This window comes from Mustela putorius, unplaced genomic scaffold (assembly GCF_011764305.1).
Source record: "Mustela putorius furo isolate JIRA1106 unplaced genomic scaffold, ASM1176430v1.1 tig00003899_pilon_pilon_pilon, whole genome shotgun sequence".
Taxonomy (NCBI): Eukaryota; Metazoa; Chordata; class Mammalia; order Carnivora; family Mustelidae; genus Mustela; species Mustela putorius.
This window is the reverse complement of record NW_025422048.1, coordinates 17,899,789-17,923,231: the sequence shown is the minus strand read 5'-3', so window position 1 is coordinate 17,923,231 and position 23,443 is coordinate 17,899,789. Positions and strand designations below refer to the sequence as shown.

The 23,443-nt window shown below is 42.6% G+C and overlaps 1 protein-coding gene across 4 annotated transcripts in view; it reads right to left on the bottom strand.

Annotated features, from left to right (window-relative positions):
• The window catches only part of HS6ST2 (heparan sulfate 6-O-sulfotransferase 2), a 279,181-nt gene that overhangs the window by 63,218 nt on the left and 192,520 nt on the right, over window positions 1–23,443 (bottom strand). For 3 of the 4 annotated variants that reach the window (XM_045068108.1, XM_045068109.1, XM_045068111.1), the window contains exon 3: window positions 18,918–18,950. The exons of the other annotated variant lie outside the window; for it this stretch is intronic. In XM_045068108.1, coding sequence (XP_044924043.1) covers window positions 18,918–18,950 — 33 coding nt within the window. The remainder of the gene's footprint in view (window positions 1–18,917; window positions 18,951–23,443) is intronic. 4 annotated transcript variants of the gene reach the window in all.

The window sequence follows — 23,443 nt, the reverse complement described above, 5'->3', positions numbered from 1 at the left end:
TTTAAAGTAGGAGGTGGGGGCGCCTGACTGGCTCAGTCCATTAAGTAGCTGCCTCTGGATTTCAGCTCAGGTCATTATCTCAGGCTCCTGGGATAGAGACCCGAGTCAGGCTCCAGACTCAGTGGGGGAATTTTCTTGAGGATTCTCTCTCTCCCTTTCCCTCTGCCCCTCGTCCAGCTCTGTCTCTCTCTCTAAAATAAGTAAGTCTTTAAAAAAAAAAAAAAGCAGGAGGTGAATCTTTTCACATAAAGGGCCAGACAATAAGCATTTTTGATTCACAGACTCTGCCGCTGCAGCCCCCAAACCAGCCACAAACAACACGTAAATAAATGCGTGGCCGTGTTCCAACGAAACTTTCTTTACAGGCGTTGAAATCTGAATTTCACATAATTCTGAAGCTTCACAAAATACTGTTTGTAATTTTTTTCAGCCATTTGAAACAAAAACCATTCTTAGCTCACAGGCCACTCAAAAACATGCAATGGACTGGATTTGTCCCAGGGGCTGTAATTTGCTGACTCTGATGTAAAACCCTAAATCAGCATGTTCCCGAAGAAATGGAAAGAGTCTTCAGTTTCCCAAGACACTAACTTCCAAGCTGCAAGTGCTTGATTCAGGTGCTTTATTGTTCAGATATCAGCCGTTTACCCAAGTGAATGCATGAGTTGGGGAAAAAGAGACACAACGTTTTATAGTTTCAATCTCCAACAAAGGTTTCTCCTCTGCCTCTTCCTCTCTCCCTTTCCCACTCTCTCACCTTTACCTTCTCTATGTCTTTTTTCCCCAAAGTCATATTTATTTACTTATTTATTTGAGAGACAGAGTGTTTGAGCACGCACACAGGGGAAGAAGGCAGAGGGAGAGGAAAAGAGAGAATCGTCAAGAAGGTTCCGCACTGAGTGTGGAGCCTGACGTGAGGCTCAATCATGTGACCCCGAGATCATGGCCTGAGCGCCCCCAGGCACCGCTGTATTTCTTTCTTCCATTTTGTTCAGTGACCACGGTTTCTTCTCAAGGTGTTCTGGGAGTTTAAGAGAAGAATCTGGAAATCTTTTAGCAGCATTTATTCCTGACCTAGAATCTTCTATGGCCTTGTTTCCTAGGATGACTCACTGTACCTTCAGTCCATTCTAATCCTGAGGTAATTTGGTCTCACATACAGACTATTTTAATTTTTATTTACAGATTCTGTTGGAAATGACAAGATTAATGAAAACCTTCGCCAGTCTTCTTTTTTTGCTTTAAGCAATTTAAACTCCTCTTCAGAAAAAGGATCCCAGTCTACAACACACTATCATTTTAAACACTACCAGCAAAGCCATTGATAACACCAGCAACTATACTCCAGAGGTCATGGCGAAAGGCACTGTGCACATTGTAAAACGCTCTGCCAGTGTTTCCTCTATTTGGTGGTATAGTTATGCCAAGCGTCAAATGAGTCTTTATGTGAGCTTGTCCAAGTGAATTTTTGGGAAAGAACCAGTGTTAGTAATTACTGGGCTACTGGAGCTGGTCCCCAGGGGTGGAAGAAGGCCTGCTGTCATCTAACAAAGCAAACCCCTGGGTTATGGACCCAACTGCAGCTCTGTTTCTGCTGAGGAGTAGCTGAGGAGAAAGTGGAAGTCACCTGACTTCCGAGTCCTCATTTTGTAAAATGGCAGGTTTTGGAGGGACCCTTCACGACCCTTCCCTGTTATGACTTCCTAGTGTTTTGAGCTGGGAATGATGACAAAGGAGAAAAGGGAGGCTTGCTACCTCCTGAAGGCAGAAGAACGATCCGAGAAAACCCCTGAGGCCGCTCCTGTCTGGTTGTCTCTGGGCCCCAACAGAGTGGACTGTCATTGCAATTTTCCTGCACAGCTTCACGGGACATCACTGCCTCATTTCTGCCAGTCTTTCCAAAACGAAATCTAGACCGTACTTATAATTTACGATAACTTATTCCATGGCTGGAAGGTTAAGCACAGTGCAGTCCCAGACAAGAAAACGTCAATAAGCCCTAAGGTTGTTTTACAGAAAGACGTATCTCTATGGGCTGTAGTATTGGAATGCCTTTGGCCTAGAATAAAACCCTTCAGGACAAAAACGACTTCCAACAAATCATTCGAACAGCAACAGTCTCGGAGGATTCTCTCTCTAACTGTTCTTCATCTTGAACTGCAGGCATTTTCTCTCCTCGGTTTCATTAAAAGTAAACCTCTTCCCCTTCACTAAACGAATCTTAATAAGTTGCATGTTTTTTTAACAGTTCACTCTCCCTGGGTGTCTTGTCTCAGTCCGACAAGGCAGAACATGAGTGGTCCATATGTGAGGGGAGAGGGGGCAGGAGGCCCGCAGGCATGGCTCTCCGACTCGGGGGCGGCCCCAAGGCACCCGCTAAAACCTCTGGGAGGTCAAACAACAGGAAGAGCATCTGTTTCCAGGTTTGTTACTCGGGCTGGGGGAGGCAGGGGGAAAAGCTGGATGTTTATAGAACAATTTATGGTTACAATTTCAGGGGTTGATTACTTGATTTCTTAATCCAGCTCCTCATCACGGATCAAACACGGGTTCCAATAATGAAGTAATTTTAGGCATGATTACAAACAGTCTCCTACTGAGGGCTTTTTGCCTTGGAACAAGGAGCTCCTGTCCCACGCTCAGGGTCACAGGCAGTGAGGGGGATAAGCGATGGGATGGCAGCTCTTCTGCCCAGGCGTATGTTGCCCGTGGACTAGAACAATGCTTACAGTTGTCTCGGTGTGGCCGGCGTGCTGGTGGTGCGAGGGCGTCAGAGCTCTCGGCGGCCCTGAGCCTTCCCCTCCCACCTTCCGTGCGGGCGCCATTTTGAGCTTTGGCCACAACAGCCATTTCAGCCCTCCCTGTTTGCTCACATTTGATGGCTTCTGACTGCCTACCAACTCAGGTCTGCACCACGGCCTGGCATCCAAGACCCTTCATGACAAAACCCTAGCCCCACAGATTTTCTACAGGGCACCGCACTGCCCTTCCTAGACCCCTGCGTGCTTGTCCTTGCTTCCGGGCCTTTACAAAGGCTCCCTCTGCCTGGACTGCGCTTCTTCAGCTTCTCCTCCTGGCAAACTCCTGCTTCTCTTTGAAAACCCACAGTTGTTGCCTTTTGTGTCTTGCCGGCCGCTCTCCAGCCCCAGGCAAAATCAATCTTTTCCTCTTGGCTCCACTTTGTTCAGATCTGATTTATCACATTGAATCATAAGATCTGTCCACATGTTTATCTTTATTTCCACCATTTGTGGACTGTGGGCACTTTGGGGGTATGTGGACTGTGTTTCATCTCTGCATTTCCCCCGTCTCTGTCCCATCCAGGCCGATGGGCACTCGGCGAATGTTTGTTGACTGCATCTGGATGGCATACAGCTATTTAGTATTCATTTTTTATTTGCTTTTTTAAGAAAGATTTTATTTATTTATTTGAGAGAGAGAGAAGGAGCAGAAGAGGGGCGGAGGGAGAAGTGGGCTCCCTGATAACAGGGAGGGAGCCGGATGTGGGGCTCCATCCCAGGATCTTGAGATCACAACCTGAGCAGAAGGCAGCCACTTAATGACCGAGCCACCCAGATGCCCCTAGTATGCATTTGATTTACAGCAGAAGGAGTTCACCGAAAAATCCTCTTTTGTAGGGGTGTGAAGTCACCTCAAAAGGAGGTAGAGTAACTACCTATTCTTGGCCACATGAGGCATCCTGTTTTTCCTCCCCTTACAGGCAAAAAGCCTTCCCAGCCACTGACCTAGAGCTCTCTGTCAGCCCATGCTGTAGGAGCAACCACACGCAATTCTCAGACAGCAAAGGAAAAGCAGGCTCTAGGAACAAAGGGTTTTGGGGAAGGCCAACCCTCTTTAGCTAGTGTTCAGGGAAGGATCTCATAGGTCAAAGAAAAGCCATTCCCATGCTCCTTTTGAACTTCAATACTGCTGCTAAATAAAGGAGGGAAGATAAAGGAAATGAAGGTTGAAACCAGTTTAAATTATGGGGAGAATATATTTAAATGTATTTAAATGTATTTTTTTTTTTTACCACCAGCTGAAGGTTAACTGTATGAATACTCCTCAAGTCATTAAGATTTTGCTTAACCCCAAGGATAGCTTATGGATCTAAATAACACTTCCAGTTGTCTCTAAAGGGGGAATTTCCAGGAGCGCCTGGCTGGCTCAATCAGTTAAGCATCTGAGTCTTGATTTCAGTTCAGGTCACAATCTCAGGGGCTTGGGATGGAACCCATGTCATTTGGACTCTGTGCTCAGTAGAGTCTGCTCGAGATTCTCTCTCTCTCCCTCTCTCTCTCTCTCTGACCCTACCCTCCAATATATACATATATATGTATGTATGTACATACGTGTGTGTGTGTGTGTGTATGATTTTCAAAGGGAAGTGAGTTAGTTAATGCACAAGCAGAGACTGAATTTTCTTATCTCCCTGAGAGAGCTAGGATGATCTCAGCCACCATGTTTCCTGAAACAAACTGCGGCAGCCGTCACAACATTCAGCAATTTAATGTGTTTTCGTCAAACCAGTTGTTTAAAAATAAGCCTTGTGCCCTCATTCCACAAATGCTGGCTGAAAGCCTACTGGGTGCCAGGTACTATGCCTGATGCTGGAGACATCAAGGTGAATGAGACAACAGCAGGGAACTCAAGAAGCACAAAGTCTAATAAGGGGCGCAGATGGTTAGAAAACAACCTGCCTCCTCTTCCAGCACCAGACGCAGCTGTTCTCTGCGAGATCAGCAGTGGCTGCCTGCTGGCTAAGTCCATTGACCTCTTTTTAAGAATCAGACTTCTTGGCAACCTTAGTCCTGTGACATTTGAGGAAAGACCTGATTTAATTTAAGGAATGAGCCCTGCCAATATCTAGGGGAAGAGCTTTCCGGGCCAAGGGAGAGGAGCAAAGGCCCTGAGGTAGCAGCCGATCTGGTATATGTGAAGGAAACCAAGGAGACCAGTGTGAATAGAGAGGAATGGGCACAGAGCAGAGTAATAAATATAAGGTCTGACAGGGAACAAGGGCCAGACTGGGCAAGGCCTTGCAGGCCTTGGGGAGGCCTCCATCTTGGATGGGTATCACAGTAGGGTTTTGAACAGAGGAGTGACAAGATGTGAATTAACATTTTAAAAGGACCATCAGCTTGGTTGTTGAGAAGAGAACAGCCTGCCCTGAACTGGTGGTGGAACCAGGGGAACCAGCCCAGGAGCCTTTTACAGCAGCCCCATGTTAAGAAATGTCAATGGCTTGGACAAGGGACAGTGGAGGTGGTCAGATCGCAGCTGTATCATGAAAGCAGAGTAGACGGAGTTTGTTAATGGATTAGATGTGGGCTGGGCGAGAAAAAGAAATGTGAATGATACCAAAGAATTTGACCAGAGCAACTGGAAGGACAGAGGTGCTATTTACTGAGATGGGAAAGATTGAGAGATGCACATTTTTGGGGGGGGGAAAGCAGAAGTTTGCTTTGGGGCAGATGAAGTATCAGATCCTGATTAAGCTTCCCAGTGGAGGTGTGGAGGAGGATGTTGGTTGTATGAGTGAGGCTGAAGATGCACAAGGGAGCCAAGGCTGTCCCCAGCCTCTCAGCATCCCGGCTAAGCAGGTTCCACATGGCCCAACTGACACCATCACCCAGATGGTATAAGTGCAAACTGGTTTGCAGCTGGCCTGGCCTCTTCACCATCGTCCTCACCCGTCATGCTCATCGCGGCCTTTGTTGTTAGGACTCTCTTGACCTGTGAAAGCCATGGTTCTCATCATGGCAAAAGAGGGTCAAGGAAATCCTATAGTGCTGGGTATGATATAGGTTTCGTTTTTCTCTTTCCATCTTTCACTGCTGAAACACATTTTTGATAGAGTTGCTTTTCTTCTAATCTTTGCTAGAATTGGAATTTGAAGATCGGCATACAAAATGGCGTCCTAGATGCCACAGAAGCTTCTCAAGAGATCGACATTGAATCCGATTCATGTGGAAGGGAACCTATTGTCAGGCCATGCACACTCAAGCTAAATTCTTGGGCTCTTATTTTAGGGGGAGAGGGTAAATTGTAAGCAAAGTAAAAAAAATTGCTGTGTTTTGTTTCTTGCAGAAACTAATGAAAGTAGGGGGAAAAAAAAAAAGACCAGATACTAAAACCTGCCCGAAGCCTCACCTTTTAGCTGCAATCAGTTTGTCTACTAGGTACATTGTTAGCTCCTTACTAAAGTCATTCGCCAACTGGAAGCCTGACAAGTACCAATTATTCTCATCACTTCCCTAACCCTGCAAGTAAAATTTCAAAAGTTTAAAAGCGGTACAATTTCAAAGCCTGGGGAACATACTATGCTCAAAATTATCTGTTGAGCTTTAGAAACACAGACAGGTAGGTATCCAGCCAGAAAGCTGGGCAAGCAAATGTAAGGTGGGTTACTTGGGTTTCCTCACCCTAAAGCCACTCACTTTCCACCCTTCCCTCTGACAGAATGTTCGATGGGAAAGCTGAGGCAATGTCACAATGTGCAAAGCCTGATATCCAAGGCCCTCCTTTCATTTGGACATTAGGGGTCATTTACAGAGCCTCAAAAACTATGCTTGTGAGCCTACAGTGGAAAGGGATGACCAAGCCAGTCAGAAAATGACTCTGTGGTGGGCCCCAGAAATCAAGGCCTACACCATGCAAGGGAAAGCTGCCAATACCTCAGATGGCCATGGCAATAGCTAAAGCTATGGGATGATTTCGTGGCACTGGCCGGTGCCCATCATGATTCACAGTTCACTGGCCCACCATAATTTTTGGTCTGCTCCTATTCTTGAGCTTGACAGGCAGCTGGCCTGTCTGTCTGTCTGTACACCTGCCTCTGTGTATTTGCTGCTTACTCACCTACGGGCCCTTTCATTTCTCTAGTACCCCCAGGGGAGAACTAGAGAGTTGGTAAATACTCCAGAATAATCTCCTACCACACCCCCTTATTTGACAGCTGAAGAAACTAAGGCCCAGAGAGAACTGACTTAACTGGGGTCTCACAGTGAATTTAACAGCACAGTCAAACTGTGATCCTCCCTTGGCTAAGTTTTCAGCTCTCCATCTCCATCCATCTCTGGCTCAGCCTCTTGCTACTTCACTGGTCTTTCTCTAGCTCTACATTTCTGCTCCTTTCTCAGTCTGTCTCTCACATTTACACACAAGTTTGGGGGAAATTATCCTTAGTTTGCATGTGTCCTGTTTTTTTTTTTTTTTTAAGATCTATTTATTTATTGCAGAGGAGGGGGATGGTGAGAAGCTGAAGGAGAGGGATAGAGAAACTCAAGCAGACTCCATGCTGAGTGCAGAGCCCAACATGGGGCTCAACCTCACAACACAGGAGATCGTGAACTGAGTGAAACCAGGAGTTGGACGGTCAACCGACTGCACCACTTAGGCACCCTGACATGTGTCCTACTTCTGTGCCATTTTCTCACAACTGATCACATCCTTGTAACGTAAAGACTTTGCTTCTCTTACTTTGCTTTATCGCCTCAGCTCCAAACTTTGGTAGTATCTCCTTGTTTTGGTAATATCTCCTTTTGCTAAAAGGTCAAACTCAGCACCTTACATTATTCTACAGATGCTGTTTTCACCTGTGGGATTATTACAACTAGCAAATATCTCAAGGGGTATTTCTTAAATTAATTTTTATGATACCTCTTCTACCACCAAGTTGACCCTGACCTTAGAGTATTTGAAATACAGCACATATTTCCCCATGGCAAACTGAGAATCCACTTTTAATTTGACCCATACCTTCTGATGTAACTTGTTGATAGTTTAAAAAAAAAAAAAAGAAAGAAAGAAAGAAAAAGAAGAACAAAGAAATAAAGAAAATTTCTTGCGTTCTCGTCTCCAATTTTAAAAAAATAACCCTATAATCTATTGCATATTATATACAAAATAGTTTTCAACTTGAAAAGTCACAAAAAGAGAGAGAATTCTCTCCAGAGGCCTTACAAATCTTGTAGAATGTGACATGATACTTTCTGTTTTCTTTGAATTTATATGAGAAGGGAAATGAGCATTTCAGGTGTGATGGATATTCTTTCCAGTTTGTTGTCTGTTTCAGATTATAAGCTCCCAGAAGACAGGGCTATCTTAATCCCCTACTCAGGCCTATTTACCGTCTTATGTAAACAGGCAATGAATCTGTGCTTTTGGCTGCAGTTGCTGCTAGAAATGGAGCTGGTTTTGCAAAAAGAAACAAAGGAAATGAAAAGCAAAGCTGGCTCCTCACCACATGTCATTCCACATTCAAGGAGAAACTCTAGAATATTCCCTCTAAGACCTACTTATTCTGAAGCTAGGTTGCACCACTGGATCTGCCTTCGAAAAAATGGCAAATAGATTTAATACGGACGCATGGGAATGATGCCAAGGCTGCAAAGAGATTTACTGGCAGCAAAGAAAATGAGCATCCCTGCTCCATCACTTGCTATAGCGACTCAGAGACTGGTTCCCCCACAAAGCCCTGACCCAACAACCTCAATCAAGGGCAGAGTCTCTGAGGAACTAACGGCAGACCTTTGGACTTGCATGCCTCGGATTCAATCATGTTTATTTGTCTCCCCAGTTCAACCGTGAGTGCAAATGAGGCAGGATCTCTCTCTGACTCACCTCTGTACCCCCAGGGCCTGGCACAATGTCTGGCAGGGCAGTTGCTCAAGTAAACACCCAAGGAGTAGATTAATGCTTCTCAAAGCAGGGGACTAAAATCACACTAAAGATGTGTGTTGCTTATAAACATTGTCTCTTTTCCCACACTCAAACCAACTCTATGTCATCCAAATGGTGTAATTAGCATTCTACAGATTTATTTGATCCAAAATGGCATAAATGAAATGTCATTTTAAATGAAAGGACTGAATTATAAGTTGTCATCATCAAATTTCACGTATTACAGACGTATTACATAGTTTGGGACATCTCTAAATGTTTATTTTATGCCCCACTCCTAATCCTATGGTAATTTTTGCCAACATAATAAAGTACATTTGCTAGTGATGACAAGGATTGGCCAGATTTAAAGAGAGTCAGGGAAATAGTGCTGTTGGTAGTTACAGACGCATAAATGTTCATTGAAGGACAATACCCATTGTCCTAATCCTTCTGCTGCATTCAAAAACCACAAAAGGGCTCATGACTACTCAGCACAGTATATACATTTCATTGGCACTTAGAAATATTACATTAATTACAGTGTAACCCTCATTTGGGGCCCAAATCATTACCAGTCAATTTGATCTTCTACTCTATTTATGAGACCTGGTTCCATATCATTTTTGATGATTCTGAAAACCACATACCCCACAAAGGACAAATTTTGTCCCCACTGAGTTTATTCCAAAGGCTACGCGTTCTCCTTCTAACACTGCTTTTTTCCTTCAAAACACCGATCACAATCTGGACACTCTTTTCTGACTTCCTTGTTTGGGATGGTCTATAGCTACCACTAGACTGTAAGTTCCCAAATCCTTAGCGCTAGGAATAGTGTTGGGTTATGGTAGAGGCTCAATAAATAATACATCTCAAATGACAACGAAATGACTGAATGGATTAGTCAATTAATAGTAAACCTTCAACCACAGTACAAAATAATCACCCAAGTTGAAGGTTCCCTCCTGGTGTCCCCAAATCTATTGAAGGCCATCACCTGTTTCCTCTGGTCTTGATATGATTCAGTGCCAACCAACCAATGATTGCACATTATGAAAATCCATGAACAAGAGTACTCATTGCCAAGATGGGAAACACCTCCTCCATGAGAAGAGGAAATCAGAGTTCTCGTGCTTTAGATTGTTGTAGGATGGAAGGTTGGAATGGGGACTGTCCCTTAGTTATTCTGACTTCATTGCATTCAGATTAGTAATGGAATGCTCAGGTACACACATTAAACTGTAGTTCATGTGGACTGAATTTCAAATCAGCCTCAGGAGTATTATTTTATTTATAAATATTTTGCTAGCATTGTGAAAGAGACACTGAAGGTGCTCACATAAAAAGGAATCAATGAAGCTTGAGGAACTTTTCTGGTGGATGGTTTAATACTAGATTTTATGATCACTAAGTGTGAAATCACATGGCTCTTCACTGGGGCAGCACTGTGACCTTTGCGGAGGATCTTCACTGTACAGCTCCCATCAACCCATCCTATTCCATTTTCTCACAGTTATCAGTAACTACTTTTTGGAGCTCTCTTGGTTTATTTCACTCTTACGAATTTCAGAAAATCCTCTGTGTTTCCTGTGGAACCAGAAAGTAACTCTCATTAATTAGTCAAGAAAGGCTATTTGTGCAAAAGAGTATCATGGTGACCCCTTTCCTCTGCATGGGTTCAGAAAGGAGGCGATCATGGGAAATGTGTGCGTGAGTCAGAAGACGGCTCCGGCCTAAGGCAAAGAGTGTCCATTTCTTCCCTGTAGCTTGTATTTCTTTTCATGCAAACAAGCTGCAGTGGGCTTAAGAAACTATTTTGCCTCATGCATCATCTGTGACGTTGTCAGGTTAATTCATATGAAAAAAAAAATGGTGGAAAGACTACGTACAGGCTCTTCATAAAGTCTTCTGTGCATTTCCATTTTAATACAGAAACAATCAGTAAAGGGCATTTAAAGGCCCATTTATGCCACTTTGGGATGACTCTGACATTCCATGGCTGCCCATGAACAGCCTCCTTTTAGGGCTCCTGACAAATGAGCAAGAGTTCCCAGAGAAGAGAAGGTAAACTGTGCCCTGTGGAGAGCAGAAATCAAGTCGGAAATTGTGGAAGCCATGAGAAGAAAGACCAATGTGCTGCCAAAATGCCATTTACACACGGTCTCTAGCATACCTACCACCCAAAGTATGAAAGTTTGAAAAGTTTTCAAACCACATAAGGCCTTGATGAAGGCTCTTATAATTTCAGTGTCTGGATGATGAGGCAATTCTGAGTGTCTAAAAAAATCAATGGAGCAAATTGGACGATAAGCCAATGAAAGGGAAGGGGCAGAGAGCCCCATAGTGACACAGTGACAGTCATTTTTTTTTTTCCTAGTGCAATTTTAGGATTTCGAAGAGGGGCCATTTGCCAAGTAGGAAATATTTTAACTCTGGAAGGGGAAAGAAATAATCTAGTAATTTCTAACTTGTGAAATAGTGTTCTCCATTTTATGTGCACATAAGATCTCCAGTGAAATGTAGCTATATTACAAATGCCCCAGAGAAGACATTGAGACCAAACGCATGGAAGATATTGCAGACCAAAAAAAAAAAAAAAAAAAAAAAAAATCTAGAATAGTGAAATAGAAAGATAAGGCAGAGGCAACAAATATACCTGGGAAAAGGATTTAAGGAACTGAGAACCTAAAATCAAAGACTTTTGCATCTTTCAATGGAGAATGAGCTCCAGCTGTAATAAAAAATGGGTATTAAAGCAATGGTGTATACGTTTGACTGTGGATCCCCAGCCTAGAGCCACAGTCTTCCCTTCAGCATTTGTTTCCAGTGAATCTTGAGTCTTGGGCTCCATTTGCAATCCAGCCACTCTCTCCTCAATGGCACCTTTTTCTATCAGTGACCCCAAACCCTCCAGATCAAAACATGCTTTACCTATTGCTAAGGGATTTCGCTCACCTTCATTGATATATTTCTTTGAGAATAATGAATTACAAGTGCTGTGAACAGAAGTAGCACCAAAGATTAAACAGCAGAAGGGAACAAAAAAGTAAGCAACCAAGAGCAGTTAGTATAGGCAACCGCCAGTCAAGGGGCCCAACAGGAGGCCGTTGACCTGGGCTCTTGTGTTGAGTCTGCCACTCACCGCGTGTACTTAGGTGAGTCCTGGTCTTGGTGGGCATCTGTTTCCTCACCTGCACAACATTACGGCCTTTTAAATTGGAGCCCTACGGGAACTCCCTCCTCACCTTTTCCCATAAGCCTCTTTTCCTCTTCTATGTCCAAATCCTGTGACCAGAAATTATGTAGGCACTTCCTGGAGTTTCTAAGCCCTCTTGGATCCTCTTCTCCTTCACACTCCCTTGCCACAAAAATAACAGCCAGCTTTTCTCTGGGGTTTTAAGAGACAGCACTCCCCGAATCGTGCTGTGTTCAGAACATGGTGGAGTGCTGGAATCAGAAGTGGAAGAGTGCCAACAGACATGAGAGTTCCAAGAGCCCTTGTAATGGTGGTGACTTCCTATCGGGTCTGCCTTCTCTGCAGCCACGCTTCCTGCTTCCCCATTTTCTCCCAAAAAGTCCAGGGCAGAAGATGCAGGAAGGTGTGGGGAAGTCAGGTAAGGCAAACCTCCCAACTTGTCCCTCAGTTCCTCACTGAGCTTCACCGAGGTGCCGGCAAAGATGGCCCAGTGATGGCTGGAAACATCCGAAGTGGCCCTCTAAGGGTTAACGTGCTTTTCCTGGCACCTGACTCAACTAGAGGGCAACACGCCTCATGTCATTTTGAAGACAATTTAACATGCCTTCCTTCATTTTAGTGGTATTTGGTTCTTTTTGAAACTTTCCTGTGGGCAAGCTGAAAAGACAGTGAACTTTCAGATATTCACATTTAAGAAGCTGACGGTTGCATCTGTGGTGTTAAATTGCTGCCCTAGCTGGCAGAGGTTAAAACAAGAAGCAATGTTTTAACTTCTTGTGACATTTACAAGAATTGTAAAGCTGCCTTTTGCCGGAAAACTTATGCTTAATCTAAGCAATTCTGATTATACTAGAAAATGTTCCTACACATCCACTTTACAAAATCACACAGACTGTTGGAAAGAAATTTTGGCCCGTGTCTCTGAAAACAACTAATTGTACCACTTTAGAGCTAGCACGAACCTTAGGGACCACAGACTTTGAACAGCGGTTTTAGAAGTGAAAAAACAGACTCAGAGAGGAAGTCATCTGTCTCAGCTCATATAGACCATTTGTAGTGGTGAAGACTGGCACTTGGGTCTTCCTACTCCCAGTCCAGGGCTCTTCCCTCTGCAGAAGTGGACAAAAGCCAAATGCCACCATAATTACTAACTTTCAATGCTCGTGTTTTTCTTTTGAAGGGTAGTTTGTCTGAGTAACAAAAAATGCCTTGAGTGATCATGTGAAATATCATTAAGGGAGTAATAAGCCCATTGACCTTCTAGGACAGGGGAGGGAGGAACCTGTCAAATTCTAATGCTGACAAGGACAAGAAAAGTCTAATAAGAGGGTATATTGGGTACTATTTCAGAACTAGGTAGGGGAAGGTAGTCCCAAGGATAGAGTACCCAGAAAGAGCAAAATCAGAATTAGTATCAAATCTACTATGAAATAGAGGAAACCAAAGGGCCCAGACAAAGTAATAGTGAGGTCTGTACAAAATGGACATAGGCAAAGAGCAAAATTCAGCCAGATCACTCCTTACCCATCCCATCATCATCCATCCACTTTGCTTTATTTTCTTCATGGCACTTATCTCTCTCTGAGATTAGCATATTCATTTACTTGTATACTTGTTTATTTTCAGTTTCCCTCCAACATACGTTGTATACCCCTTAAGAAACACAAGAATAGTAAGGCACCTGGGTAGCTTAGTCAGTTAAGTGTCCAACTCTTGATCTAAGCTCAGGTGCTTGATTTTGGGATCATGAGTTCAAGCCCCACATTGGGCTCCATGCTGGGCATGGAGCCTACTTTAAAAAAGAAAGAAAGAAAGAAAGAAAGAAAGAAAGAAAGAAAGAAAGAAAGAAAGAAAGAAAGACAAAAGAAAGAAAGACAAGGATAGGGACTGTGTCTGTCTTATTGTCCCCAGTGCCTAGAATAGTGCTTAAACATGAAGTACTCAGCAGATGCATACTGAATGAATAAATATGATCAAGGTAAAAGAAGTCAGACTATGGTTGATACAAATGACAAGAACAAAGACATCCAAGACTATAAATTCAAGTATGGTTTTATTATTCTTACTTTTAATCACAAGGGAAGTATACCAATGTTTCTAACTACTTTAGAGCAAAAATAAAAAAAATAACAGCAGGCAATATATGCAGCATTATTATAAGAGTTTCCAAAGGCAAGAGGTGCTGATGTAATTCCCATAGCAAGAACTCTGGGGGCATCAGAGTAGGTTTTCAGGATTACAGATGCCACAAGGATCTTGGGAATTAAGAATGATCATGAAGCAGACATTAAAATTGACAACTGGGACTAAGAACACTTGGATTTAAGACTTGCAAACAAAAGGAAAAGGTCAAGCTAAATTTCAGAAGAGGAGACTGGGGTACACCATGAAGGCCAAGATCTCACCCGCTGACAGAGCCCATTACAATTTGGATGCTAAGATGGCCTCTGAAGACTCCATGGGGTGGTAACTCAACTAGAAGGATGTCAGTAATTTTAGGAATGGGGTCATCCTTCTTCAAAAGGAATACTGTTCCCTGTGCTGAAGCTACAAGCTGGCTCAGTAGTTGCTGTGAGAACAGCTCATTTACGAAGAATTCTACAAAGAATTACAAAGAATACGATAAGAATTAACCAGAATTTGTCTATCCCTTTGCTCTACATAAATTTTAGAGTTCAACACAATCATTCTTACTCTGGCCTGAAACACTGAAAGCTAGCTAGAAATGTAAAACCCCAAAGTAATTCAGTATTTACCAAATTTAAAGGAAGTAATCAATTCCTAATTCGAATTTATGCATGTTCTTTCCCCACTTTAGCATTGTCTTATTTCCCTTAAGTTCCTCTTTGTTCATTAAGATTGTCCGCAAGGTTATAGTCATCGAACAGTCTGTCACATGCTGCAGATAGTTCTAGACCAAATTCAACTCTCAGTGTACTTGCATATATCTAAAGAAAAATGTATTATGAAGTTAAGACAGATGCTTTATATGTTCTATATTCACAGTCCCATTGGTCCACAGACAGCATGGCCTCTACCACGTATTCAATAAATACTTTCAGAATGAATCAAAGAAAAAAAAATCTACCTTCTGATAGAATTATGTTCACCCATTCAAAAATTTTGGGCCCATCTGACCCAACGTGTGTGTACCTATCTAGGCATGCACGTGCTCTCCAAATTCCCACATGCTCATCCTTCGGGTTGAATACATTATCCTTCCTCCTGGCGTGCGTGTCTGTGTAACAATACCCTGAAGCAAGATTAACCATAAAAATCATCTCTAGAAAGATATTTTTAATTAACATTTCCTTCAAACATGCCAGCCTTCCAGCACCTAAAAATTGAACTCAATCTTCATTAGGGAAGCTGTTCCCTTATCCCTAGAAAACATTTACTTTTAAAGTTTGAGCTGCAGTTTACATCTCCAAGTTCATTGTAACAGAAAGACACAGTTACCTTGTCTCGCTTTCCTTGGAAAATGCATTTTGAACCACTTTCTTAACCTAGACTCCTTTCACATCTGCTGGAACTAATGTGCAGGCCTTCTTCCGTGTTTTCGACTCTTCCTGCTTCTTGAAGCTAGATTCCCCCATCCGTACTCCTGAGTCAGGATGACAAAAGCCAGACTACACTTGCCTCCTAGGATATCCTGCCCTGGAGATGCTCAGCAGGCAATTGGAAATTGGAGTTAGCCTGGAGCTCCGGAACGAGTTAAAGATTGGAGAGGTCAATTTGGGAATCATTAGTGTAGAGGTGAAAGGTGAAGCCATGTGGGGAGATGAAGTTACCCAGAATGAGAACAGAGCAAGAGAAGAGAAGCAGATCAATGACAGGACCTTGGAAATGGCTCCATTTAAACACATGAGTGGGGAGGGAGAGGCTGTGTGAGTGTGTGTGTTTGTGTGTGTGTGCACGCGCTTCTAAAAGAAATCCCAACAAAGGAAACTTAAGAAGCATTGAGAAGAAGAGAGGTGAACCAAGATAAATGATGAATGCTTTCGGGCTAGAGAAGATGTGCAAAAACACCAGAAACTTCAAAGAGTTCAAGAAGACTGAGGCCACAGAAGAAGCCAGAAGATTTGGAAACATGGTGGTCAAAAATGACTATTAGGAAAGCAGACTTCCAATGTCGTTCTTGTGGACTTCGTGTGCCCACTTGCGGATGCGGTTAAGTGTATATGTGTGTACCCCAAAGACTGTACTGTGTCTGCAAGACAATGGTGGTAATAACCACTACCACGTACTGATGGCTTATAACCTGCCAAGAACAGTGCCAGGTGCTTGATAGGCCTGATCTCAACTTAATTTTTGCAACAAAGCTATAAAGTGATTACATTTTACATGTACAGAATCTGACGGGCCACGGAAGTTAAATAAGTTATGCACGGTCACACTTGTGAGAAAGTGGCAGCATCAGGACTTGACCGGGGGACAGACTGACTTTAAAGGCACTGGAGTGACGCTTGCACCATGCCGACGTGAGCTGGGTCCTCTGTGCACGAGGAGGAAAGAGCGGACAGTGGTTGACGGTCTCCCATTGCCAGGTGCTTTGACGTCCCTTCATACATATACAGTCAACACGATGGCTATGTTTAGGGTAACCTTACGGAGGCATATTTTTAAAAAATCTGATCCAGCTTTTTAGAAAAGAAGCTGAAGCCATAGGATTCTAAAGCATCCTGTTATCATTTAAATGTATTTGCTATAATAGCTCCCAATGGTTCAAACGTTAAAAAAAAAAGTGGGGGGCATCATTGATTCGATGGTTGTTCCTGACATCGAAATAATTGACAGTCCAACTCCTTTGAAAAGTGAAGGAATTTGACAGGTGATCTAAAGGTCTCCTCCAGCCTCGAGCTTTTGTGATTCTCATGGGTGTGTCTCATGCCAATAATTTTAAAGATATGGAGTATGGAGTGTGGAATGGAATGTCAAATGCAGCAGCAGAACTGGTTGGTATGTCAGCACCCTTTTCTTCCTTAAATGCATAGAGGCCAACAGTTAAAATCTTATAAAAATCATCTTTGGTTGTTCGAACTGTTGATTGCTAATTTAAACAGACACTTGGAAACTCCACCACAGAATGATACACTGAAAATCCAGCCAAATCATTTGCTTACAAGCAACTGCAGACCTTATAATATGGCTGGCTGTAGGAAAAAGAGAGAGAGAGAGTGACACTCTGGCAATTAATGTTTTTGCTGTCTATAGAAAAACAAATGAGGTTCTGGTGTGAAACAATTAGTATCACTGTTAATTGTGCATGTGTGTAGCAATAATACAAGACATTTGGGATGGCTTCCACTGATTGTTCCCTTCTTTCCCTGGATTACAGAATCCATTCAGACAACTAAATAATAGCAAGCATTTATGCAAATTGTTAATTATGAGGCAGAGATCATCATAATCTTGTATATTTCTCAAACTGCATGTGCAGTGGGGATTACCAAATGAATCGTTACTTTATTATTTTACTAGTGGCTGAAAAATATCCTAGCCTTGCAAATGGTTTTCATGTATCATTCAGCCCACCAGCATTAAAAATGGCCCCAGTGACATTTACCAAAGCTGTTTCTTCTCCATCTCCCCATCTATACCTTTCTTCCTTTCTCATAAACAAAGAGTAGGCATCAATTGCTCTGACAATGACTTCTAGTCAAACTCATCAGAGCCATAATCAAAACAGAGCACATCAAGATTCACTCTGTGATACAGCAAAACCGGTAGAGATACGTGCTTCTATCATGCAGTAAATTTTAAAGAAAAATGAAAACAAAATTCTCAACATTTCCCCCATTAAAGCAATTCCTGGGATAATAGACTGTATGTTATTGGCCATTATCTCACTGATCATCTACTCTCTGACTTTACAGATAAGGAAATCAGGGCTCAAAGCAGAGATGGGGCTTAAGCAGTCACCCCACTATAATCTTTAAATGCCCTCCCATACTCATATTGTATGACTAGGGGTCTATGTGGGTCAATACCATTTATCCCAAGGAACTGCAATCTGACCACAGAATTAAAGACTGAATTTACTATTCTCAGCTGTTGAATCCACTAAGGCCCTAATGAGAATATGGAAGCTCAGCTCCTGAAAGCCAAACTGGGCATTTAAGAAGTGGTGCATCAATTCTATCTGAATGAGAATCAGCCCCTTGTGGAGGAATCCCAAGGCTACCACTTTTGCTCCCTAACCCTTTAGGCCAGGGAGTATTAGGATGGGAATTCAGTGGACTGGAAGAGAAAGCAAAGACAATGGTAAATATTTCTGGTGCCAACAAACCTGTAATAGTCCAAATATAGCACTGGTGAGCATCATGATCTTAGAAACCTGCATGCCAAGCAACTAGTGCACACATTGACAAGCTAGCTAATGATTCTCACTACCCTCTTTAGCCCTGGTTGCGATATGAGGGTACTGCGAAGGTGCTGCTGTTCTGGAGTGTTCTTGAACATTTGTGTTCTGCATCCCTGCAGTTAAGAACTTTGCTGTGTTTGGTTAGAATTTGCTCTGCTGCAGAGTTCTTGTCATAAAGGCCCCTCACCTCTAGGGTTACTCTACATTGCAAGGCTCCATATTTACACACTTTTAAAGCCCTGATGTTTTCAAATAATTGATTTTTCCCTCGATGAAATGCTGACCTAGTTGTTTCCTAAACCACCAACCAGCCTAGTGACAGGCAGGCATGCCTGAAACACAGAGAAAAACACTTTGTCGATGGTGGCGTGTTCTTCGCAAAAACTACCATGTCATCTTATTTCAGCAAAGAGAAAAAGGAGCTAATGACCCACTGCCCGACTGTCTGGGGTGCTGGCCCTGAGCATCCATCCCACTTCTGCACTGGGTCAGCTTTACAGACCTGAAACTACATGCCTGGCTTGTTTCAGCTGATTTAAACTTAAAAAAAAAAAAAAAAATGCCCGGGAAAGAATTTGTCCAAGCCAAAACCAAACTATTCATTGTACTGCAATCAAACCAATAATTGATTCTAAAGTCTGTTTGTTCTAGCTTACTGGGGTTCAGTTAAACTAAAAATACATTTTCACTTACCTTGCTGCATCTAGAATCTGAAAAATCCTCCACCTGTTAAAGGAACAGTAAAACCAGGTGCTAGCAAGAACTTGGTCAGAGAGGAGTTAAAATAATAAACATTTTCCATTTTGCTTTGCTAGTGTGTTATTTTTCCAGTTTCCCAAACCACAAGGAAACAACTCATGGATGACTCCTCCACTTTGTTCCCTATGTGCTCCTCCCCAGGAGTGGGGGATTAGGAATCAGGGGACTCATATGGGCAAGACAATGCGAGAGCCAGACCTCTGGCAGGCTATTGGCTGAAGATGATCTGTCACTCGGTCATGCTCTTTCCTTACCCTTTCCCTCAAGTGATGGCGATCTAAGTGAAACACAAAGGTCAATAAACCAAAAACCAAACAGAACCAAATGCTATGGCATCACTAACATGGAAAGGCCTGATGAAAACGACCTAGGAGGAATTTCTGATATTTTTTTGATATCATCAGTCATATATGAAACACAGATAGCCGAAGGAAAAGAATGATTAGACTTTGCTGACGCTCTTCGAAAAGATGAAAACTCAAGGTGCACACACAGTGATACATAAATCATCCCTCCAGTCCCTTTCCCCAAATGCAAGTCATCCACCAAAGTAAGCAATGTTTCTCCATGCAAAAAAAAAAAAAAAAAATAGTCTTAGCTGTTTTCTTAATATACATCTTAAGAGTTACAAAATGCTAATTCTATTACATGAATTTCTGATATTAGCAGGGAATGAGAATGTGTGCATGGGTCAATTGTTAATTTAAGGGTTCAAGTGGACTCAAATTAGCCTTTCATTGTATATTAAGCCAGGACGAGGAGTATCACAATGTAATAACACATTTGTGCCCAAAGCAAGTTATATAGCCTGTACATTTTCATGGGACAAGCACTTCTTCACATTGGGTATGTCTGAAGCCTCTAGAAGTAAGCTAAGAAAGACTTTTAATTGCTTGGCCAGCAGCAGAGCTTTTGCCTCATTATTTGAGAATTAGTGTAAGACTCTTAACATCAGTTCCTGGATAAGGCCCTCTTCCCTGGTTCGGTGAGTTGTTAAGACTATGGGAAAAACTAATGTTATGAGAAACAAGTGATGTAGTTGGTGAGCTTGACAAAAGCTCTGGTAGACAAGACACACCCATTAGCTGACTTACCATCCAGGGCCCGATGTGCTCTTCTTCCATTCCAGCCGCAAGAAAGAAGTAATCTAGAATGTTCTGAGCTACCCCATGACCTAGTTTCCCTAAACAGTGAAGAAAGGCTAAGACCTCTTTCACTGCACTCAGCCTCATGAACATAAAGTAACACAACTTTGGGTGAAAAATTTTAAATAAAATGACAAAAAACACAAACAAACAAACCATTAAGGTGTATATTGATTCTCAGTACTAGGAAATTCCAAAGTCAAATAGGTAGCACATTCCAGAACCATAATTTTCATTCTACTGCACTAATAGAAATCCTCAAATAATAGAAGTATGCACATAATTGATTTATATGGGAACTGGACCACATTTAACTCGATCAGGGCAACTATTATCTCTTGAGATTTAAAAAAAAATTCTATGTAAATTTCTCAACTGCCTATGAAAGTTTGCCTGATGATTGCACTGAGAAGACTTTTGGAAGTTCACTGCCTTACCTGAGAATCCAGGTTGCCAGAAGTGGAATATTCAAGGGTGATCCAAAAAGACGTTACAGGTGCATCAACCAGAAGGGTGGGCAGTCATCAGAAGTGAATCAAAGGTCATGGGGAGAAAAGGTGGAGAAAAAAAAAAAAAGGAAAAGCATATTGATTAGAAAAAATGAATTAACTTTATGAACCCATTTTAAACTCACACATACACTCTTTGGGAATGTTCTTGAAGGGAATCTTTTGTTTATTTTTTGGGAATGTTCTTGAAGGGAATCTTTTGTTTATTTTTTTAAAGATTTTATTTATTTATTTGACACACAGAGAGAGAGAGACAGTGTGTGCACAAGCAGGCAGAGCAGCAGGCAGAGGGAGAGGGAGAAGCAGGCTCCCCACTGAGCAAGGAGCCCTATGCGGGACTTAATCCCAGGATCCTGGGATCATGACCTGAGCCGAAGGCAGCCGTTTAACTGTCTGAGTCACCCAGGCGTTTGAAGGGAATCTTTTGAAAGGGCTCTTAAAAAAAAAGATTGGTTGGGGTGCCTGGGTGGCTTAGTGGGTTAAGCCACTGCCTTCGGCTCAGGTCATGATCTCAGGGTCCTGGGATCGAGTCCCACATCGGGCTCTCTGCTCAGCAGGGAGCCTGCTTCCCCCTCTCTCTCTTTGCCTGCCTCTCCATCTACTTGTGATTTCTCTCTGTCAAATAAATAAATAAAATCTTTAAAAAAAAAAGATTGATTGATGGATTGATTTTAGACAGAGAGATTGGGAGAGGGAGAGAGAGAGCAGACAGTGTGAGTGGGAGGAGGGGCAAAGGGAGGGAAAGAGGAAATCTCAAGCCCACTCTGCTAAGCATAGAGCCCAAGACCCCAAGGCTCGATCCCAGGACCCTGAGATCAGGACTGGAGCTGAAATCCAGTCAGATGCTTAACTGACTGAGCCACCAAGGTGCCCCTAAAAGGGCTCTTTAAATAAAAAGAAGAGGTAATTATATAACGTGACAGAGATGCTAGATATCTCTACAATGGCAATCATATTACAGTATACATGGCTGTATTAAATGAACACAGTACATCTCAAATATTGTATGTCAAATACATTTACTAAACAAATCACAAACAAGTTTGGTGTTTCCCATGTGTCAGACATTATTATAGGGGTTGAGGATGCAGCAGCAGTGACTAGAACAGACACAAATCCCTGCCTTCAGGAAATTTATAATCTCATGGAAGATTTTTTTTTTTTAAGCCATCTTTGCGGACAAAAGTTCCACAGAAATGTACTGTATGTTATTAGCCTTAGAAAAGTTTCTCCCCCATTTTATGTCTTTATTTATGTACAAAGAACATATCCAATGGCATCAGATTCAACAACTGAATTAGAAAGAATTCTCTTTTTGATGGGAGGGGCTGCCATTATTTGCATTAGCAAATTTGCCTTGTGGAAGTCCACCCCCCAACATAAGGCTGAAATACTTCTTTACAGCTGGGCCATTTTTTGTCCTTAGAACTCCCCATGCTTGCATTTGGCAATGCTGTAAAAACACGAAGAGTTTTTCTCACTGTATGCTGTGGTGTCCTATGACAGCTAGCCTGGGTGGCACTCTGAGATCGGGCTCATCACCCCTCGGCATGTCATGTCCTAGGACAGCAGGTGGTGGACAAAAGGAGTTCTCATGACCATGACCCAGATAGAGTCTTCACTGGATAGACAAGAAGCAACAAAGAGTAACCACCTCGGGGCTGGGGTTTGAGAAGATGTGACTAAATATTCCTCAAGTGACAGCTATGGCCTAAATGTCAAATTAACAAGGAAAGGAAAAGACGAAAATGAAGGGGATACATATAATCATTGGAAAAATGGGAACTGGGGGAGACGCGGGGGCCATGGAAATCCACATGGTGATTCATGCTAACTGGAAACCTCCAATGGTAACACCAGCCCCCTGGGCTTTATATTCTCAGGGTAGATGCCCAGGGCTTCAGAAACTTAAAAAAAAATTAATAAAGCTATCTATTCACTTTGATATTAAGGATCCAAATGAAGATGTAGAAAACTTTCGAAAGCTGTAAAAATCTGAGATCCCTGGCCTGAACATCAGGATACCTGGTTTCTAAATCCTAGTTTTACCAAACACTCCTTTGATCATGGGCAAAAGTCTCTTCTGCAATTCTCTAATAGTTTCACCATTTATTTTGGCGCCAAATCTGTTAAGAATACAGCAATCTCTAGTCCTTTTCTTGCTGCAACATGCTATTAGGAGTTAAGAGAGAGCCCAACATTCTAAGAGCCCAGAGCCCAGCATTCTGAGCCGATGCATAAATGGGAATATGGCCGAAACAGTAATAGCCGTGTTGAAATGCAGCTGATCATCATTCTGTCCAGGGAAACAGCTTTGTTTATGTGAAATATACAATGGCCACTTCTTTAGGATAGAAAAGTTACACAAGGAAACTTAATTGAAAATCTAATTGATGCACAACTGACCCCCCCATTTCTCTTTCTGCTTATGCAGCTTCTTCATCTGCCAGGATCCTGGGCTGTTGGTGATTGCTGTCAATCTCAGCAGAAAGATCCACACACTCCCAGATAAAGGCTGCACAGATGCTCCGATTTTGCAAAGGGTAGTTTGGAGGAAAAAAAAAAAAAAACATACCGACATTGTTTTGGTCTGATTGCAAATCTGTGGTGGATAATACACTCTGTAGGAACCAATTACCTATCCCTGTGGCAGAGCTGCCAAGCAAATGGTCCATTCACCCACTCTAGTTTCTAACACTGGATTGGTTTTCTCACCCTCTTGACAGCCCCCATACCATGAGTTGCTGGGCCCCTGATTTCCCACCTTTTGCCCCATTTAGGATGCCTCCCCCAATCCTGGGTGTGA